At 32.0% G+C, this 22,625-nt stretch overlaps 1 protein-coding gene across 1 annotated transcript in view; it reads right to left on the reverse strand.

Annotated features, from left to right (window-relative positions):
• Positions 1-22,625, reverse strand: part of DPYD (dihydropyrimidine dehydrogenase) — a 956,758-nt gene that overhangs the window by 315,728 nt on the left and 618,405 nt on the right. The window contains exon 16 of the mRNA XM_074262758.1: positions 5,941-6,024. Within this exon, the coding sequence (XP_074118859.1) occupies positions 5,941-6,024 (84 nt within the window). The remainder of the gene's footprint in view (positions 1-5,940; positions 6,025-22,625) is intronic.

A 22,625-nucleotide genomic window follows, 5' to 3' on the forward strand; every position in this document is an offset into this window, starting at 1 on the left:
TCTTGCTATTCTTTTTAATCTCTATGACTATTGACCACAATTAGGCATGTTCCCCATGATAATTGCTCAGCTTGTTTGCTTTATGAGAAATTTTTCATGCTTTTCCCTTATTCTTGCTCTTCCTCTGCCCTTCCCCCTATATTCAATTTCTCTGGCACCAATTTATAAATTCTGTGATCAATTGTATGACCAAGTTTTGTATTTTCTAGCCACTGTAATATCTGAAACCTGGACCAATGTCTTTTTTATACTTCTAAAGAATAAAGACCACCAGATGTCAGCCTGACCATGAATATTCCATTTGAGTGGCCAGTTTCCAGGGACTTCCAATAGGAGTCAAGGCTAGACAAACTTAATTCCTCTTAGATAATTGGAACCAATCCTTAACCAACCCAACAGCCAATAAGCTGCTATAGCATTATACATGGTTTCCTATAGAAAGGCTCTCCTTCAGAAGAATTATAGAAATAAGTTGGAATCATAGAAACACTTCGATGTTACTTCCACAATGTCTGGCATAGAGTAGGTGCTTAATACATGCAGTTGACTGACATAACCTGCATGAATAGCTACATCACTAATACTTGTTTAATAGTAGTCTTTATTTGAAAAAAAGACAAGTGAAAGGGAACTTCACACTTTCTAAGGCTGCCCATTCCACTTTGGGATAGCCTAACTTGCGAGGAAGATTTCCCTTACACTGAGGTGAATTTGGTACTAGTCTAGCCTTCCAGGGTCAAACTGAACAAGTCTAGTCAGTCTTTCCCATTATAGCCCTTCAAATATTTGAAAACAATAATCAATGCTTTCTTCTACACATTAATCTCCTCTTCTTAAAGCTGGATATCCCAGATCTTTCAACAGATTTTTATGTGTGACATGGTTTTGATCCCTTTCCCTAGCCTTATCATCCTATTTTAGACACACCAATGCTGACATCCTTTTATTCAATAGTAATCACATAACATTTCATATCTTTCTATGCTTCATTTCTCTTAAGACTATCCTTCACTTTGTCCATGATTTTCAAACTCTCTATCCCTTGAGACTTTCTCAAGTAATCATCCCTGTTCTGATTTCATTTTTCTCTCTCACTGTGAGACTGTTCCCTACTCCTGAATCTTTTGTTCCTATCAAAATATATTAAAACTTTTTTTTGTGAATCTAAAAATATTTTTAAGCTATTATTTTCCCTTAAATCTCTTTCCATGATCTTGTGAAAAAGCCTTTGGAAAGGCAAGTGACAGGGCGAAACAAAAGGGGAAAAAACAAAAAACAACAAACAAACAACAAAAATTACAGATCACTAGGAGAATGGATTAGGGGAGTAACCAGAAATTTGATAAAGAATAATTTTTGCCTTATTCATTGATTCTTTACCTACTAGAAGTGATTAGAAGTAGGACTACATTTCTCCAAAGAGAAAAGATTATTGATAATTTCAGAGTGAGAAGAGTGGTCCAGGAGGAAATGAGATGGTGAATTTGTTCTTCAACTATTCTGGAATGTTAACTCTTATCTCTTCTTTCTTAAGAATGCTATAAATATCTTTTCAGGGTTTATGTCAAAGAGAATGGAGGACTCTGACAGTTTGTACATCTCTCTCTCCAAGATAGGAATAGCTTACAGATTAACACTAAATTAAATTAAACTTTGCAGCAGACTGATATTTAAATTCAGAATACAGTATTTATTATAAAATTTTTTCTGACATTTTTTATAACTCATGCCTTACTTAACCCCAATTTTGAATTACTTCCATCATCTTTTTATTGATTCCCTTGACATTATTGATTTTTTGTTTTTTCAGATGAATTGTTATTTTTTCCAGTTCTATAAAATAATTATTTGATAGTTGGATTGATATGGCACGAAGTAGTAACTTAAGTAAAATGGACATTTTTATTATATTGACCATGAGCAATTAATATTTTCTAGTTTCTTAGATCTGTCTTTATTTTGCAAAAAGTGTTTTGTAATTGTATTTCTATAATCCCTGGTTTAAGGAAACTTCCCTGGAGTTGTCAATTGTTTCAACTAGTTTTTTTATTTGTTTGTTGTTGTTTTTTAGCCCTCTAAAGTTCTCTAAGTATGCTATCACAATATCAGCAAATAGTGATAGTTTCATTTCCTTTTGCTTATTTCTATTCCTTTGATGTCTTTTTCATATTGCTATAGTTAGTATTTTTAGTACAATACTGAATAATAATGGTAAAGATGGACATTCTTGCTTCACCTTGATCTTATTGGAAAGGCTTATCCCCATGGTTTATCCCCACTATTGATAAAGTTTGCTCTTAGTTAAAGTTAGTTAAAGAATGGTTCCATTTATTTCTATGCTTTTAGTGTTTTTAATAATAATGAATACTGTATTTTGTCAAAGGGTTTTTCTGTTTTTTTATATAATCATGTAATTTTTTGTTATTTTTTTTATCGATAGGGTCTTTTTTGCTGATATTATCTAATATTAAACTAGTCTCCCATTTCTGGTTTAAATCCATATTCCTGCAAGCTCCTTATTTTATTTTATTTTTTTTCATTGTTATTCATTTATTTGAACTGATTTATAATTTTATTTCTCTAATTTTGCTCTCCCTGGTTTAGATATCAATACCATCTCTGTGTCATAAAATGAATTTGGTAAGACTCTTTCACCCAGTTTTTCAAATAGTTCATATGGTATTGCAGTTAATTGTTTCTTAAATATTTAGTAGAATTCACTTGTGAATAAATCTGGTCGTAGGTATTTTTTTTAGAGTTCATTGATAATTTGCTTTTTTTTTTTTTTTCTAAGATGGAATTATTTAGGTATTCTAATTTTTCTGCTAATATGGGCAATTTATAATTTTTGCCAAATATTCCCCATTTTCACTTAGATTACTAGTTACAGGCATATAATGAGGCAAAAATAAACTCTTAATAATTGTTCTGATTTCATTTTATTGTGGCATATTCACCATTCTCATTTTTGATATGGATAATTTCATTTTCCTCTTTAAAAAAAAATCAAGTTAACCATTTTACAGTGTTTTTATTTTCATAAAGCTAACTCCCAGCTTCATTTATTAATTCAATATTTGTTTTTTATTTTATTAAATTTTATTTAAATTTTATTAATTTATTAATCTTTGATTTTCCATTTTAGTATTTAGTTGAGGATTTTAAATTTGTTCTTTTTCTCCTGTTTTTATCTGCATTCCCAATTCATGATCTGCTCTTTCTCTATTTTGTTGATGTAAGATATATGTTTCTTCAAAGTTCTTCAAAGAACTGCTTTGGCTACATCCATAAATTTTGGAATGTATGTTTAATGAAATAATTTGTTTCTGTGATTTGTTCTTTGACCCACTCATTCTCTTTTTCTTTTTGTTCATTCATTTCAGTTGTGTCCAGTTCTTCTGGACCCCATTTGGGGTTTTCTTGGAAAAGACAATAGAGTGGTTCACCTTTTCCTTCCTCAGCATAGTTTACAGGTGAGAAACTGATTTGTCCAGGATCACACTGCTAAGTGTCTGAGGCTAGATTTGAACTCACAAAGATGAGTTTTTCTGATGGTAGACCTGGCATTTATCCATTGCAGCATCTGGTTTCCTCATTCTTTAGGATTAGATTATTCAGTTTCCAATTAATTTTTATTCCATGCTTCCACAGTCTTTTATTGAATGCATTTTTAAAAATTAGAGTCTAAAAACATTACATTTAATTTTTCTGCTCTTTATAATTGGGTTGTGAAGATTTTATGCCTTAATATATAGTCTTTTTTTTTTTTTTTGTGAAAGTGCTGTTCTCTAACTGCCTAATAATGATAAAATTCTTACATGTAACATGTATCATGTTCCCATAAAGAGAGGTAAATAGTTTAACATTATTGAGTCTTTTATGATTTCTCTCTTATCTTTATCTTTTTTTATGATTCTCTTAAATCTTATATTTCAAAGTCAATTTTTCTATTTAGTTCTGATTTCTGTTTATTCCTAGTTTCCTACTTTCCTTCCTTTTTGGATGCTTTCCAAACCTGTTAAAAATGAAAATGATAACACTGATTGGGGATGGCTGGGTTCCTGATTTAACTAAAGATTGTGTAAGATTCTATGTTGTCAGAAAGTTCCCTGTTAACTCCTAACTGTCTCTTAGATAATTTAATATCTAAGCAATGTAAAAGCTAAAGTAAAAATTATTTTGTATTCAAAAGTGAATTTAAGGTAGGTTTTCTTTGGTAGCTTCTCTCCATAATCATTTTCCAAACACCACATTAGGATGGCTAAGTGGTCTAGAAGATTAAAAACTCTGTAGTTTGAGCCAGGGAAAACCCAAGTGAAAATCTTTCCTCAGGCAATTTCTAGCTATGTCATCTTGAGAAACTTACTCTACCTCTTGGCCTCTGATTTTATATATGATATATGATCTAAAAAGAATGATTTGATGGTTTTTAAGGGCTTTAGAGGGAAAAAAAATCCATGATTCTAAGATATAACTTCACACAAAGTTGTGTAATTCTAGTTTTAGGCGCTTTTATTCCCTCCTGCAGATGAGCTTCTATCACAAAAAGCTGAGATTTAACTTTTCTAAGTAGTGAAAGGGTTAAAGGGAAAATTTTGCTTCCAGTTGGGAAAATATGATTGCCTCAAACAGTTCCTTACTTTTCCTTTTCTCCACTTGTTGAAATCACATTCTGTGCTAGATAAAACAAAACAAAATAAAACAAAAAAAACAACTTTCAAGTAATTTAACTCACTCATGGAGTGCTTTTTTATCTAATGATTGGAAGTTTTGAGTCTTGTATTTCATTCCAGAATTCCTCACCGTCTCCCAACAAATTTGGCAGTGTGAACCAGAAACTAGGGATATATGTTCTGAAGTTTAATAAGGTGTTTTGTAAGATGCTTTTGAATCTCCTTATTTCTATATAAACCATGTTCATTTTAGTAAGTTAAATTAAGTCTACCAAATTAAGTACCACATGCTGACTTGAAAACCTGGATTCCTGCCTAGCTTCAGAAAAATACTAGTTGCAAGACCATATATAGGCAAGTCACTAAATCTCTCAGTACCCTGGGCAACTTTCTAAGACTTTAAATAATGGACAGAATTCTACTCTATATCACTGGACAAAGTTTCCACATTGGGAACTGTTTATATCAGTGTAAGTATGAGTCCAATTTACTTCCCCATTAGAAAAAAAAATATCTGGAGAAAGAATAAATTCAGCAGATATCCCCAATCTACCATTACTTAAAATAGTTCTCTTTATGGTCTTGATACCATTATGGATTTTTTTCCTACAAGATTAAAAGCTAAGTAAAAGCCAAAATGTTTCATTTTTAGCAAAACAATCTTTCAAGATCTTATCCTATAAATCTGTATCTAGGTTATATTTTCACAATTCTTTTACTTTATCTTCAAGTTAGTCCATTAAAAGTAGTATAATGTAGAAGTTTCTATGCATTGTATACAAATATAAAAATAGTAACAAATTCTTTTTGTGACTCCCCAAACACAGTTAGGGAATAATGATCAAATGCTAAAAAATGTAAAATGCAATTTGTGCTGTGCCCCATTTACTACAAAATCACTATGAACAATGCACTTTGGCCGGGATATTGCTCTAGGGAAACTGGATCAGCATTAAGAATGAATAAAGAACATTGCATTTGAAAGCAGCTAATTCTGCCTCAGCGCTTTTTAAAACTATTTGTTATGATATTACTTCCTGTCAAGCACATAATGTAATTTTTTCCTCAATAAAACTAAACACTTTGTGTAATTTCAGCTTCTCTCATTTTCCACTTTTTAAGTACTAAATATTTAAACAATGCAGACCTGAAACTCTCTAGCCAGTAATGTGTTTCATAGGCCTAGAAGCCTGAGGCGCAATAACCATCAATACTCTGACCTGCAATGCTGCTCAGATATGCAAAAGGAAGAAGTTGAAGTCCTTACCTGCCCACAGGCTAAGCCCATTCCTCTTTCTCCCATGCCATGTGAACATGATAAATTTAACTCCAGGGCATCTGCTCCAGCAGCCTTTAAAATATGCAAAAAAAAAAAAAATCAAAAAAGGAGAAACAAAACTTTATTCACAGAATGACACTTTTTACAATTGATATCTTGGCAAAGGTCATTCTTGTTCAATTTAAATCCATTCACAGTAACTTTTTAGACTATTTTACAAACACAAGTACATTCATATACTCTGGAAACTTAAGTTTGCGGTTTTTAGACTATTTTATAAACACAAGTACATTCACATTCTTTGGAAACTTAAGTTTGTTTGAGGACATTATTTGACTTGTACTTAGGTACATCTCCCTAATTCAAATTAATTCAAAATTAGTGATTGGACTGATTTTTTTTTGAGAAAACTGTTATTTAATTAATTCAATTTAATTATATTTAAATAGAGTAATCCATTCCTTAGGTGCTTTCAAGTCTCAGTGGGAGGAAGAATCTTCCAAGATAAGGTCCTCAAGATGCTACTCTTTGCTCATGAGACCTGCTATTTTGAGGCCCCATTATATTTCTTTTTTTTTTTTCTTTTCCCCAGTTATATGTAAAACATTTTTATTATACATATACATCCATTTCTCACATATTTTTATATGAATCATATCAAGAGAGAGAAAAATAAAAACAAAAAGAAAAAACCAGAAAATAAAAACAGGAGAAAAAAGTGACCATAGCATGTGGTGATTTACATTCAGTCTTCATAGTTCTCTCTCTGGATTTGAATAGCATTTTCCATTCAAAGTTTATTGGGACTGCCTTGGATCATTGAACTATTGAGAAGAACCAAACCTATCATAATTGACCATCGCACAATCTTGTTGTTGCTATGTAGATGTTTTTCTGATTCTGCTTGCTTCACTCACCATCATTTGATATAAATCTTTCCAGGCCTTTCTAATATCAGTCTGTTCATCAGCATGTTTTATAGAATAATAGTATTCCATTACTTTCATATACCATAATTTATTCAGCCATTCCTCAATTGATGGGCATCTAATAATTTTTTCAATTCTTTGTCACTACAAAAGAGCTGCTACAAATATTTTTGCACATATGGGCCCTTTTCCTTTTTTATAATTAATTTGGGATCCAGATTTTTTTTTTAAATATTGTTTATTTATTTGCAAGGCAATTGAAGGTAAGCAACTTGACCAAAATCACATAGCTAGTAAGTGTTAAGTATCTGAAGTCTCATTTGAACTCAGTTCATCATGACTCCAGAGCTAGCACTCTATCTGCTGCACCATTTAGCTGCCCCCCTGCACAGGTCCTGTTATATTACTTTTTTAAAATTTAATTTAAAAAAACAGAATAAGAAAAACAGAAAATGATTACAAAACAAAATAAAACAAAACAAAAGAGAACATTGTCATGTGCCCAGCAGTACATCAGGGAGGATCCAAATATATAACAAAATATATATTATTCCCCTTTCACCCCACCCTCATACACACACACACACACACACACACACACACACACACACACACACACACCCCTTTTCCTCTTCCTCCCCACATATCTTTCCTACCCTTGCTGACTCTTTGCTTTAATTCTGCTCTATAACTTGCCTAATTTTTACTTAATCTTTGCTTCCTGGTTTGCCCAACCTTTTCCCTTATTTCTTTATAGATTTTAGAGGGTGCCATACCCTTCCTGGTATATTCCATTTTACCTTCATGGTACAACCCATTCCCTATGTGAGAAGCCTTTCAGAGCTATGAGCCCTCCTCTCTCTAATGTCTCAGTGTCTATTCTTCCTCTGCACTTCATTTATAGAACAGAATTACTATTTTTACCTTAAATTTGGTTAACTTTTTACTGTTTTCCAGTTTTACTGGCTTCCCCTTGCCCAATTCTAATTTTCAAAGTTATTTTCATCTTTGGGATTCTGTATCTATTTTTCTAGTTGGTTAACTTTTTCTTATTTTTCTTGCATGTTTTTTATTTTTATTATTTTAGTTTTTCCTCAATGTCATTCATTTGATTTTAAAATTCTAAGTTCTATAAATTCTATCTGGGCAGAGAGCTGTTTCACATTACTGTTTGGGGGTAGAAGAAGCTCTTTTTACTTCAGTGTTCTCCTCTAAAGATGAACGTTGGTCTTCTGTTTCCCTAGTAAGTTTCTAGGATGGGGTTCTTTTTTCTTTCCCAATTCATTTTTTTTTTAAATAAGAGTTATCAGTGTAAGCACTTCTAATCGTGGGGTGAGGGACAATGCCTGTAGCTTCACTTGAACTTTCCTCTCTGACCTGGAACCCCAAACCAAGATCTCACCTCTCCAGCAAGTGCCTGCAGCCAGCAGAGGCCCTGTCCCACTTCTTCTGCACTAATGGGTGCTAGTTCCTTCTTTCCCAGGTCATGTTTCTGCTGCATAACTGAGCCTAGCATTCCTAATCACCCAAGGTTCTCTTACTATTCCCAGACTCAGACCCCCAACTGCACATGTTGTCCAGGAGGTGAAAGTTTCTGTGGTTCCTGCTAGGCTCCAGCCACAACCAGCTGGGGCCAGGGGTCCCCACTTAGTATTTTTGGGGAGCTAGCCCAGAGGTGTTTACACCTCTCATAGGTTAATCCCCAGATCTAGGTCTTTCTTCAGATCTTCTCCTTATACTTGGAGAACTCCTGTTCTGCCCCAAGTCTTCTTGATTTTTTTTACCAGTCTATATTTGCCTTGAGGTGCAAATTTGTTCTATTTGTAGGGGAAGATGGAAAGCTTGAAATTTGCCAGCCTATTCCACCATCTTCCAAGAATCCTCCAGCCTGTTATATTTCAAAGTATTTACAATGAGATTCATGTTGATGCAAGAGAGTGGTCTAGCAAACAATATGTAGAAATCATTATGTAGAGAAAAAACAAAAGAAGATCTAATTAAAAGAATAATCAAATAAACAAATCTTGCTCAGTGAAATTATAGACAATGAAATAGTTTAGAATAAAGTAGACAATGAAATAGCACCAAATAGTATGGCATCCAAATTCTTAAAAACCGTTAAATGATAAGGGGGTGGGGGAACTTCATTTTCTTCTCCTAGACTTAGATAAATCTAACCAAAAAATAAACAAGTAATTAAAGAGATGAAAATAATTTTAGAAAAGTTAGATAAAATAGATCTCTAGAGAAAATTGAATAGGATTAAAAAGGAATGCACCTTTCTATCAATGGTATATGATAGCCACACAAAACTGACCATTTATTAAGTTTAAGACATCAAAACCAAATGCAAAATATCAGATGAATTAAATCAATCTTTTTTTTTTTAGATTGTAATGTAATAAAATTACATTCAATAAAGAGCAATGGAATCATAGATCACTGGAAACTAAATAATCTAATTCTAAAGAATGAACAGATTGGGGTAGGTAGGTGGGATAGTAAATAGAGTACTAGTCAGGAGGACCTGAATTAAAAATCCAGTCTCAGATACCTGATCCTTATTAACTAACCCTGGTAAGTCATTTAACTTAGAGTTCTTCACAAAAAAGAATGATTGTGTTAAAAAAAATCATAGTCTCTCCAAGCCTCTCTGAAATCATCCTGCTGGTCATTTCTTACAGAACAATAATATTCAATAATATTCATATACCATAATTTATTCAGCCATTCTCCTATTGATGGGCATCCAGTTTCCAGTTTTCAGCCACTATGAAAAGGGCTGCTACAAACATTTTTGCACAAACAGGTCCCTTTCTCTTCTTAAGATCTCCTTGGGATATAAACCCAGTAGTAACACTGTGGGATCAAAGGATATATACACAGTTTGACAACTTTTCAAGCATAGCTCCAAATTGCTCTCCAGAATGATTGGATCTGTTCACAACTCCACCAATAATGTATCAGTGTTTCAGTTTTCTCACATCCCCCCCAACATTTGTCATTATCTTTTCTTGTTATCTTAGCCAATCTGACAGGTATGCAGTGGTATCTCAGAGTTGTCTTGATTTGCATTTCTCTGATCAACAGTGATTTGGAGCACCTTTTCCTGTGGCTAAAAATAGTTTCAATTTCTTCATCTGAAAGTTGTCTGTTCATATCCTTTGACCATTTATGAATTGGAGAATGGCTTGAACTATAATAAATTTAAGTCAATGCTCTATATATTTTAGAAATTAGACCTTTATCAGATTCTTTGTATGTAAAAATGGTTTCTTAGTTTATTTCTTCCCTTCTAATCTTGTCTGCATTAATTTTATTTGTATTTGTATAAAAACTTTTTTTAACTTAATATAATTAAATTTTTCTATTTTATATGATTAATAATGATCTTTAGTTCTTCTTTGGTCACAAATTCCGTCCTCCTCCACAAATCTGAGAGGTAAACTCTCCTATGTTCTTCTAATTTGTCTATAGCATCATTTTTTATGTCTAGATCATGAAGCCATTTCGACCTTATCTTGGTATATGGTCTATGCCTACTTTTTGTCATACTAATTTCCAATTTTCCCAGCAGTTTTTTTCAAATAGTGAATTCTTATCCCAAAAGGTGGGCCTTTTTGGTTTGTCAAATATTAGATTGTTATAGTCATTGGCTATTTTTTTTTATGGGAGCGTAACCTATTCCACTAATCAACTAATCTATTTCTTAGCCAGTACCAAATGGTTTTGATGACTGCTGGAAAGCTTATAATAGTCTTAAGAAAAATACAACATGCAAACAAAAGTATGTGAGATATACAAAATCTATTGGAGATAATTAATGAAAGGAACATACTAATGTTATGAAACAATGGGAAAAGCTTCTTGTAAAAGGTTGAATTTTATCTTTTGAATTTAAAAGAAGCTAGAAAAGCTGAAAGGCAGAGATGGAGAAAAAAATAATTTTAGGTTTGGAAAATAACAAGTGAAATTGACCCAGTTTCAGGAGATGGAACATCTTCTGAGAGGAAAACTTAGGAAAAACCTTGATTGCAAGGTTTTAAGAATTGAGTAAAGTCAGGGATGTGCTGAAGCTGGATTGAATAATGTTGAGAGCCAATTGTTGAATTTTCAGTGTTAGCATTTTATATCTTGGAAATTACTAAACATTATAAAGCAGAGTTTGGTTTATTGATTTGATAGTCTCTAGACTTAAGAAAGTGATGGAGACCATGTTAATAATGAAGATTTTAAAATTCAATTTTATTTTATTTTTCAGTTCCAAATTATGTCTTGCTCTTTCTCCTGCCCTATCCATTAAGAAGACAAAAAAACAAACAAACAAACAAAAAAAAAACTCAAAACCTATCACAAATATGTATAGTCATATGAAAGAAATTATTAGCTGAGTTGAAAGAAAGAATCCAAAAAGAAAAAAAGAAAAGAACAAAATATGCTTGAATTGTACTTGAAGTTCATTAGTGCTCAACCTGAAGATGGATTATCATATTTTATCATGAGTCCTTTGGAATTATGGTTGGCCATGGTATTGGTTAAAGAAATAAAATCTTTCAAATTTTATTATCTTTACAATTTTGTAGTTGTTAAATTAAATTAAACATTCTCCTGTTCTCTTCATGACCTAAGGTGTAGAGAGTCACAGATAGTGAAGGGATTCTGGGTAAGGTATAAGACCCTTCAACCCAAAGGTAGCCTGCTGACAATGTCTGGTTCGGCTCCCCATCTTCCCTAAGGGCTCTCACCCTTCCTGAGAAGTCAAGGAGGAAGTGACCACCTGTGTTCTATTTGAAGCAAGGGATACTTATAGTAAAAGATATTTATATATCAATAGCAGGGTGCTTATAGTTAGCACTTGCTCAGTGTGCTGTAGTGATGCAATTTCCATATTCCATCCATCATCAGTCATTTTCTGTTTTGGGAGGGTGCATAATCATCTTAGTCAATCCGATGGGTGTGAAGTGGTATTTCAGAGATATTGTAATTTGCTTCTCTAATTATTAGTGATACACAACGTTTTTTATATGGCTTTTGATAGGTTAGATTTCTTCCTCTGAAAACTTTCTATTCATATTCTTTGACCACTTGTCAATTGGGGAATGGTTCTTGAACTTGTAAATTTGACTCAATTCCCAATACATTTTAAAAAATTGAGCTTTATAAGAGAAACTTGTTATAAATATTTTTTTCTGAGTTTCCTGTTTTTCTTCTAATTTGGGTTGCAAAGTTTTGGTTGGGAGCTTTTGATATGTTGTATATATGAACTTGTTTAACATTACTATCATGCCCCTTAGCATAAAATGTATTAAGAAAAGAATTGGGGGAAGAAGGGACAACTTATAAAGGGTTTTGAAAGTCAAATGAGTTTTCTAAAGAGTTATAATTTTCTGTTATAAATGAAAAATTGATATATAATATATTTTCTATGAGATATCAAGATAAAACATTAACAGTTTATATGTTTATTTGGTAGGAACACGTACTAGAAATTTTTTTTTCTCAATGACCTATGAATCATAGGCACAAAATCAGAAATTTTGCTAGAATTCATTTTATCTAAGATTTCTTTTTAAGCCAGCTTACTCCTTTAGTCAATTTCTTTAATACCATAATTTTATTGTCATAATTGAAAGTCTCATAAATACTCAGTACAACAATAGTAGTTCATCATTTCTTATTGGCCAATACTTGGCTTAACATGAATTTCCTTCCCATCTAGCTGGCCAACTTTTTGGCTTTCACTATTCTTACTTATTGATGGATTTCAGTAAATTCAAAAATTCAGTACCTCAATTATTTTAAAATAATTGATAATTTTTGACTGTCTTCATTTATGAATGAATTTTCTCCTTCCACATTCAGAAAAGCTGGCTTGAACATTTAGACTATTTCCTAACACTTTCTCTTTATTTCTGCTTTAATAATTCTTTTTAAAATACTTTATTTTATTGGAAATTATCATCAAAGAAATTTCATGTGAGAATTAACTAATTAAGAATTATAAATGACAAAACAGTATAAGTAGTATATATTAACTTAGTTACAAATAAATATTTCTAATTTATCACCATTACTACAATACAGAAAATAACAGGGGTTATTCATTAAAATTAACAAAAAAAAGTTAAGTCACAGCTATGAGCTATTATCCTGCTTTTGTTCAGGAGAAACAATTATTTTGGGTCATCCAGTCAATAAAATCTACTTATTCTATGAACAAAATAGCTTTGAGGATTTAAGAAAATATATTGGATAATCAAGAATACTTTCCTTCATGGGCAACTTCTGTTCCATTTTATCTCATAAATTCTATACATATAACATATCAGAACTTTTATTTGGCTATATTGATATAGCATGGTCACCCAAGTAGCATCTGATTATCCACTGGTCTCTTTATATGAATGGGACATTTCCTTTCCTGGTTATTAATTTATTTGTTATACTTCAAGTTCTAGGAAAATTCAAGACAAGGATCTTTAATGAGATGATTGGTGAATATCTAGAAAGGTAATTGGTAATGACAAAGAGTTAGCATGACTTCATGAAGAACAGATCCTGCCAGATTAATCTCATTTCCTTTTTTGACAGATAACTAAATGGTAGGTGAAGGCAATACTGTGAATCATTTTCTTAAATTTAACATGTACTTTCAAACTTTTTCCATGGATAAATTAATTATACTTTTTTTTTGTCTTTGAAAACTTCTATTTCTTATATAAGTTGGCTCTTAGGGAGTGAGTGGGAATACTAGAGAAAACTATGATTTTATATATATATAAAAAGAAAAAACTTAATTAATTAATAGAAATTAGTAGTTATAATTAATAAAATAAACTAAATTAGTTTTGCCATTTTCTGTTTCAGTTAATCTGAACTTTCCAGGTTTTATAATAAAAACTATGTTGTTTTTAGCCTATGGTACCATACTGAAAATTTACTATCTTGTAGATGAGAATTCTCAGGCTCAGAGAAATTGAAATAATTTGTCCAAGGTAACAATTAATGTCTGAAATGAAATTTGAATCCAGGACTTCCTGATCCTATTTAAACTACTAATATTTTTTAAAAAAAGAATAACAATGGACAGAAAGGATGCTTAAAAAGCAGTCAATGAATAAACAAAGGTCATTCAACATATTTTGTCACCAGCTTAAAGAAAAATCTTTATCATCTCATATTTTGTGAATCTGAACAGAAAAAAGCACTTCCAGTGTGTATGTATGTATATGTGTTTGTGTGTGTGTTTGTGTTTGTGTGTGTGTGTGTGTGTGTGTGTGTGTGTGTGTGATATGAAGGCATGTTTAAACTGCTTATTTTCTATTCACTTTAAAAACAATCTATCTGTAAATATCTTCTTCTTGAGTGGTTGTGGTTATAAATGTACATTTAGTATGATCTACCTTGAAAATTCCTAGGACTGACAATGTTTTTAAAATAGGCAGCCTGACCAAGGTTTTAAGTAAGAAGGTACAAATTAAATCTCTAAATCTCATGAAAATGGTATCACATATATTCCTCATAAAGTCAGTGTAGATTTATATTGCTGCGAAATAATTGAAACAATTATTTCTATGCAGACTTGCTATTTCATTGGTAAAGGAAACTCCCTTTATTCATTCATGTCAGCAACTCATCTGGAACAATCTTAGAAAGTGACCTGGGACACCAAGAGATTAAATGATTTGTCATCAATCACACAGTTTGCCAGTGGTCAACATATGATAACAGCAGCAGAATCTGAACTGAGTTCTTAACTGTAAGATGTTTCTTCCCTCCTTTTACATAGAGATGCTTCTAAAACTCCCATGGACACTCAAATGACTTTACTATTTTATCAATGTGGGCATTTTTTTCCCAAATCACCAAAGTTCACCAAACATTCTGGAGCCTTATTCCTTTTCTTCCTACATTGCAAGATTAAGAGTAGAACACTTTGAGTTATCTCCCTTTTAATACCTGCCCTTGACATGTGCGTAGTTCATTCATTTTTGATCAAGCACTTCCCTGTTGTCAGGCTTTCCTGCTGTTCATCTCTGAAATCCCTTATTTGTTAATACTGCAAATTCATCTCACCTACCATGGGCCTCTCCAAAGCTTTCAATGTGAATTTTCAATTCTTTGGAGATTTGTTTCATGTCTCACAGACATACAAAAATAAATACTTTCCCCATAAAATGTCATGTTTAAAATCTATTATGAAACTTAAAAATTATAATCATTTACTATAGTCCCAACTTTATGCCTTATATTATAATGGAGGTAGAGGAGAAGCAATAGAATTGAACATGAAACCAGACCCAGGAAAAGTCTACAAACACTAGAAGGTGCTGCGCCCAGAGACATTGGTGACTAAGGTCCAGGTTCTTTGGAAATATAAGGGCTTTCCATAGTCAATTGTTGAATTAAATTTTCACAAAGTGGTTATTAAAACAGGGGAAATATAATCTGATTCAGAGATCTGTTGCTAACAAGACATTCTATTTTTTATATTTTACTTTTAAAGATGTTTTTTCCTATCAATTATATGTAGATTGCTAAACAGAAAATAGATGGATAATTTAGTTGATATTTATTCTGTTAAGTAATACAGAACCTATCGAGAAGTAATAGAAGATATGAGATTGAGAACTTGTATAGGAGTTAGGGAGGTCAGGATTCAAGTTTGAACTTGACTTTTGGTAAGGTGAATTTCATCAGTGAGAAAACCTTTTACCAATAAATAGTCCCTTTTCTTCCCATTAAAAAAGTTTTATTTTAAATTCTTAATTTACTAAACCTTTTAATAAGTCTTGAAGGTCTTTGATATTTTCTATGTTTTAAAAACAAATGTCATGGATTTTGAGTATCCTGTGAGGTTATCTAGTCCTCAACTTCTTAAATGTGGTTTGTGATCCCCATATAGGGTCTTGTAACTGAATGTAGGGGTTGTAAAATTATAATTTCTTATCAGCAAATGTCTAATTAGTATACATTTTTATATAGCTATATATCTGGGGTCACATAAAAATTTCTTAGGTGAAAAGGGATTGTGAATGGAAAAAAGTTTTAAGAAGGCCTGACCTAGTCCAAATAAGGAAACTGAACCTAAAAAGATAGGCAATTTGCTCACACTTATGAAGGTAATATAAATCAGAAGAGGAAAAAAAAAAAAAGCACCACAGCACCTCCAGTTCCAAGGCCTGGTACCTCTGACACCTTCAGGCTGTGTGACCTTAGTCACTTCTTAAATTCTCATTGCCCCAAGGGAACTCTCTAAAACTAAGTTGTTGAAAAATTCCAGATCTGCATTAATAGAGGGAATTTTAATAACAATGAAATCATAAATTCCAGTTTAGGAAGAACTACAACTCTCCTGGTCTTTAAGTCTGTAAACCACCTTCTTCTATATCATTTTACCCTCCCAACCTGTCATAAAGAGCCCTTTGCATCTTTGAGGAATTAGAAGGGGTCAGAGTTTAATTATGCCCTTAGGACCATGTAGCATCAAAAATTCACTCTGGCAGTAGAATTCGAAGTTATACAATTGGTATTTAATGACTGATTTCAACTACTGTTGAGTTTGAGACTTTATTTGAAACCATTCTGTTCCATGTTAAGCTTCATTGAGGCAGGACCTATATCTTAATTACCTTTGATCTCCCTTATCGCTTAACAGAGTGCTTTGCAGATGGTGGAAAAATGATTATTTAATGAATATATTTACTTCAGTAAGATTTAGGCATAATTTTAATCTTGATGAGAGATTTCAAAACATAAAGATAAACATAATAATTTATTTTGTGTTCTATTGACAGTCGCCCAAAGGGGCAACTACAGGGTATTACCAACCACAACTCACACAAATCATGAAGAAAGCTGATATAGAGCAGGACTTTAACTTTTTTCACTCATGATTTTTTTTTAGTCTGAGAAATGTTTATAGTCTCCCAGGGATACAGGGATATATAATAGGTAAACAAATCACACTTTTAATGATAAGGAATCATAATTTCTTGACCACCACACTCAGTTAACAAGACTTCATTTGGGGCTGCCAATTGCAGTTTAATAAACTGGGGCATAGAGGATGATATTGAAGAATATATGACCAGAAAAGAGGGCCATTCATGTGAGAAGATAATTGATGAATAAAGTGGATATCCTACTGGTACCAAAATAATGTCAAGAGAATTAGAAGACCCTTTTATTTGGGGAGCATTGCTTATGAGAGGATATTTAAAAACATAGAAAGAGTGAACCTGGATGTGTTGTGGTCTGCAATATTGTTTTCTTTCTTTCTATCTAGTTCATAACCTGCCTCTATCATCAACAATATTATTAACAGCAATAATAAAAAAAATCTTTTGAAAATAAGATTTAGTCTCATTATAAATAAATAAATAAGTTTTAAAGCTCATGAATGTTCTAGACACAGAATTAAAGGGATAATTTGTAATTATTAGACTTCATCATTATTTATGTGTGATTTGGGGAGATTTTTGTGATCTGACATTGTGGTGAGTTCTATATCATCTCCACCTGGAAAATATATTTACTTTAAAATTAGGTGACAGTATTTTGAGATGTAAAAATTTTGAAATCACTTTAGGTGAAGCAAAACATATCATTTTAAAGTATGTATATGTGTAATAGTAATACTTTATATTTATTCTGTAAACAGAAACATCTAAATGTCACAATTGGCCAGAAGTAAAGAACACTTCAGTCCAAATCTGGTTTGACACTTATTAGCTGCATGATCCTGGCCAAATCATTTAAATCTTATTTATCTAAGTATCTTCAACTATAAAATGAAGATATTAATAGCATTTTCTGGTAGAAAGAACACTAACATGGATATAATCATGAATTCCTAAAATATTGAAATAAGCCTATGTAATTATGATATTTCATTTTTAAAAATCCCTATTTTTTTCAATATTGCATTAAAAGCAGTTTTTTTTCTTCATTTTGGTAAAGGATGTGTGTGTATGTAAGTGGTTTGTGTGTGTGTGTGTGTATACAAGTTTAATTTTTTTCTGCTTTTGAATTGATATGTTAGAAAAGTGAACTATAGAAATACTGACATTCTTGATATATATTGTATATATAAATACTAATACATATATACATGTATATACACATACATATTTATGTGTGCATATACACACGTGCATACAAATAATCTGTAGCAAAATAAAAAGCTGTCTCATGTCTCCAGAAAGAAGAATAAAAGAGTTGACAAAGTCAATTTCATCACACTGACAAAGGTAATAAAAAGTCATTTAGATGGACATTTGGTCATATTGCTTTGCATTTATCACAAAGAAAATAAAGGAAAAGACCACTACAAAGATAACTACAAAATATATGTTATATGTTAACACCTGTTGCAAAATTTGGACTAGAGAAATTCTACAAAGAACTTGATGAGATCTTTGAAATTAAAGCAATTTGCACTGAGATATCTGGAGACTTTGATGTGAGAGTGAATATATCAAAGCATGTTGAAAAATTGGTTTAGAGCTAAAGGAAAGAAACCAAAAGATTATATACTACTCAGAAATCTCTTGCCTGTTTAACATGTAAACCTTCAAGATCAGATGAGAGTGTTGATCATTGTGAGCACCAAGCATCATATCAGAAAATAGAACTGACTTTATCTTAACTAATTAATTCTAATTCAGAATTAGCAGTCATTTTAGAAGGCACTGTCTTTGTGCAGTCAGATCATTGACTTGTTAGACCAAAGGTCAAAATCAATACCACATTAGAGAAAGGGATAAAGATGAAAAGACAATTATAGGAGCACCAATCTGACCTAGTTAAACAAGCTGTCAGCTCTGGAAAATAATGGGAATGAAAAACAAACCACTGATTATCACACCCCAAGGTTGAAAAACCTCTGAAACCAGCTCAGCCAGCAAATATTTGTTCTTGCCAAGTGAAGAGAAAGACATGATAGCCAAGGATAACACCAGTTTGGAGAAAAATCTCAATTGAGAATTTCACCAGGGAGGTTAGAAGAAGAATATAAATAGTGCCAGTTAACAATACAGCCCAAAGAAGTGGAGCCTGAAGATATTAGGCTCCTAGAAGCAAGATCACAAGCCAGCAGCATTTGTAGCTATGAGTCAAAGAACAACAATAAATCGATGGGAAATGGAACAGATAGACATTACAATGTTTCCATGATGATTTAGTCTCATCTGCTGGAGCCACCAAATTTGTACTCCATCACTTTAGAGGAGGATGACAATTGTATTTAGGAAGTTGAAATAAAGAGAGCAGCTGGACCTAAGGAAATGCACATATGACAAATATATCACAGAGGTAAGTATGACAGTGTCAAACAAGGATATACTAATCAATGTTTGATAGTCATCCTGGAAAAAATGTATATACAACATATTTTTTGAATTTATTCTCTATTATTACCACTTTATTAAATCTAGAAAATCAATAAAACAATAAATCAAGCCATAGTTTGTAGTTTTTGTCAATTTTTAAGGTATAAATACTCAAATGAAAAATTTAATAATCAGTTCTTCCAAACTGATTCAAGAAGGTTATAATACACTTCTGTGTTAAATACTCATAGGGAGTGAGGTTCAAGATTTCAAAGTGGAAATTTTTTTCAAAGGAATGGGGAAAATTATAGATAGGAAAGAAATATCAGTCTACAAGTGCTAAATGAATTTTACCAAATACACTGGAGAAATATGAAAGGAACAGTCATATTTAAATACTTTAAGAATACGCTTTGATCTAATGATAGCATTACTGGCTCCATGTTACAGGAAGGTCAAAGACAGGAGAAATCAGTGGTATAAGAACTTTTTGTATAGCAAAGAATTGGGAACAATATGGATGCCCATCAGTTGGGAACAGAGCAAATTGTAGCATAAGAATGGAATGATGAGGTATTATTGCATCATAAGACATGACAGACATAAAGAATAATAAGATATTTGGAAAGACAGGTGAAATAATAAGAAAGTCAGGTGGCATAGTAGATAGAGTGTTTGGCCTGGAATCAAGAAGACTGAATCCATATTCAACCTCAGATACCTAAGAGCTGTGTGATCCTCAACTGTCCAGTAATAACAGAACCCTCACAGGGTTGTTGTGAGGGTGAAATGAAACACTTTTTGTAAAGCCTTTGACAAACTATAAGACACTATGTGTTGATATGACTAGCTGTGATAATGAAAAAAGAGAAGTAGAACCAAAACAACACTCTAGTCGATAATTCCAATTATATAAAGGAAATTAATAATAAAGAGTATTAAAACTTTGATCAATTAAGTTACCGATTTTGACTTCAAAGGACTAAAAATAAAGTATATCTTCTTTTTTTTCAAAATAAGCATTATACTATGATTGGGTGAGGAATAAAGTATAAAATGTAGTCAGTTTGTTATGCTAAACTATATATTTTTTGTTGGGGGGACACTGGAAAGTGACGAAAACATTGAAAGGGAAGCATCAGTAAATTTTTAAAATAAATGTAAAGTTAAAAAAAGTTTTAAAACCTTTAAAATAATCAAATACTGGTGATAAATGTCAAGGATACTAAATAAAAGTTGTTATAACTATGCTGAAGACAAGAAAATTAATGTTTTAAAATAATAGGCATAAAAATAAAACACTGTAGTTTATTTCATTATATCTATTATTTCATTTGATCTCAGCATAGATGTGTAGAGGAGGTAGATGGAGAAATATTGTATATAGTTCGTCTAGATTATTACAAAGAATAAAATAAGGGATGAATTTGGCCTCATTCTGTAATTTGCTAATCCTATGCACTAGAGTATTGGGTTGATTGAATAAGATGAAATTCAATAAAGATAAATGTAAAGTCTTAAACATATGTAAAAACATCAACAAAAATAAAACAACCAACAAACAAAAAATTGGGGCAGCCAGGTGTCATAATTGGTAGAGTGCCGATCCTGCGGTCAGGAGCACCTGAGTTCACATCCAGCCTCAGGTACTTACTATCTGTATGACCTTCCACAAGTTATTTAACCCTGTTTCAGGTTCCTTATCAGGAAAATGAGCTAGAGAAGAAAATGGCAAAGCACTTCAGTATTTTTGCCAAGAAAACTCCATAAGAAAGGGTTGTATGTAACTAAAAAATGACTGAACAATAAAAACAAAAATCTGTTTTATAAGTTTAAAAAGTATAAAAGCATTTGTGAACAGATCTGGAAAGATTTGAGTATTTTAATGGACTATACATTCAATATGAGTCTGCAGTGTTGTGTGGCATCCAAAAAGTTCATGCAATATTGGAATATATAAGAGAAGCATAACACCGTCACTGGGAAATGGCAGTCCCACTGTACTCTGCCCTCACTTGGAATATTGTGCTTAAATATAGGCTCATGATTTGAGAAGAATATGAATAACTGTAAAGGAACTGGGAGATATTTAGAATGAAGAAGCAATGGAAAAGCCAGACTTTTTTTTTTTTTTTTTTTTTTTCCCCAGCGGACTGAATGAAAATCAATAAATGAAAGATGTAAAGAGGTTCCCCAAAACGTAGAGCTACTCTAAAATAGGATGGGTTGCCTTGAGAACTGCTGGGGTCCTCCTCATTGGAAGTCTTAAATAAAGTACGGAGGACCACTTACTTGGATGGGTATGTTATAGCAGGGCTTCCTTTCATATAGAAATTTTATTAGGGAGACATGGAGGTGGGTACCATTTAATTCTCAAATTTGATGATCGTATAAAACACCATTTTTACCATTTTATATTTTAAGAAAATGAGTCAGATAAAAGTAATCTTTGATAATTTATGTGGCTATAAATGTCAGAGTTAAGATAGGAATGCAAGATGAACAATTATGGATAGTTTGTGTATGAAATATAGCACTGGGAGAAATACAATTATTGGATTGTAGAGCCAGTTGATTATGTGGGTATATTTGTTAAGAAAACTCCCCTAATAATTAAAGCTATCACAATCTGAGGTCATAGACCCCAAAGTTCTCTTCAATGAACATCTGTAGGTGCAAATTAGATGACTATTTGAAGGTAACTTTGTAGAGAGAATGCCTTCTCAGATATGGGTTGAACAAGAGGGTTTCTCAGATTTTTTCCAACGCTAAGATTCTTTATCTTGTGGCTATTAGCACTAGGGAGTGATGAAATTATTTCAATTTGATGCTTTGAAGGAAGTTGTGGAGAACACAGACAATATCCTCCTTTATGACAAAACATGGACACCTCTACATTTTGAGTTGATAGATTTAAATGTTTTAGTACCAAGTTCTTTTACAGATTGATATTTCTGATGAATTAGCTGGACTCTGCTTTGGTGGTTCAGGAAACCTAGAAAATCTTTTTATAATGAATAGAACTCTAAAATATGGCACTGAAAAAAATGTCAATTAAAAGGATTTGAGATTGTGAGAATTACTTATCTATAAGAGTTTGTATGTTCAGTACATGAATGCTCTAATTTCCCAAATACTAATGTAAACACAGATCTATCTAAATTGATAACCATTTTGGAGAAAATGATTTTTAAGGATTCTTAAGAAAAAGGAAGAAGATCAATCAGCATGATAAACCCATTCATCACAATCAACTTAAAATTGACATAGCTCATGTCATTGCATAGATTTTGTAGATTTCATGTTCAATTAGGTAAATACATGTATAAAATGGACCTAGTACTGAGGATCACAAAGCACATTACTGAAAATGTTTAATTTCATTTCTATAAATCCCAGAAGTGATTTTCCT

Source organism: Sminthopsis crassicaudata, chromosome 4 (genome assembly GCF_048593235.1).
Source record: "Sminthopsis crassicaudata isolate SCR6 chromosome 4, ASM4859323v1, whole genome shotgun sequence".
Classification (NCBI taxonomy): Eukaryota; Metazoa; Chordata; class Mammalia; order Dasyuromorphia; family Dasyuridae; genus Sminthopsis; species Sminthopsis crassicaudata.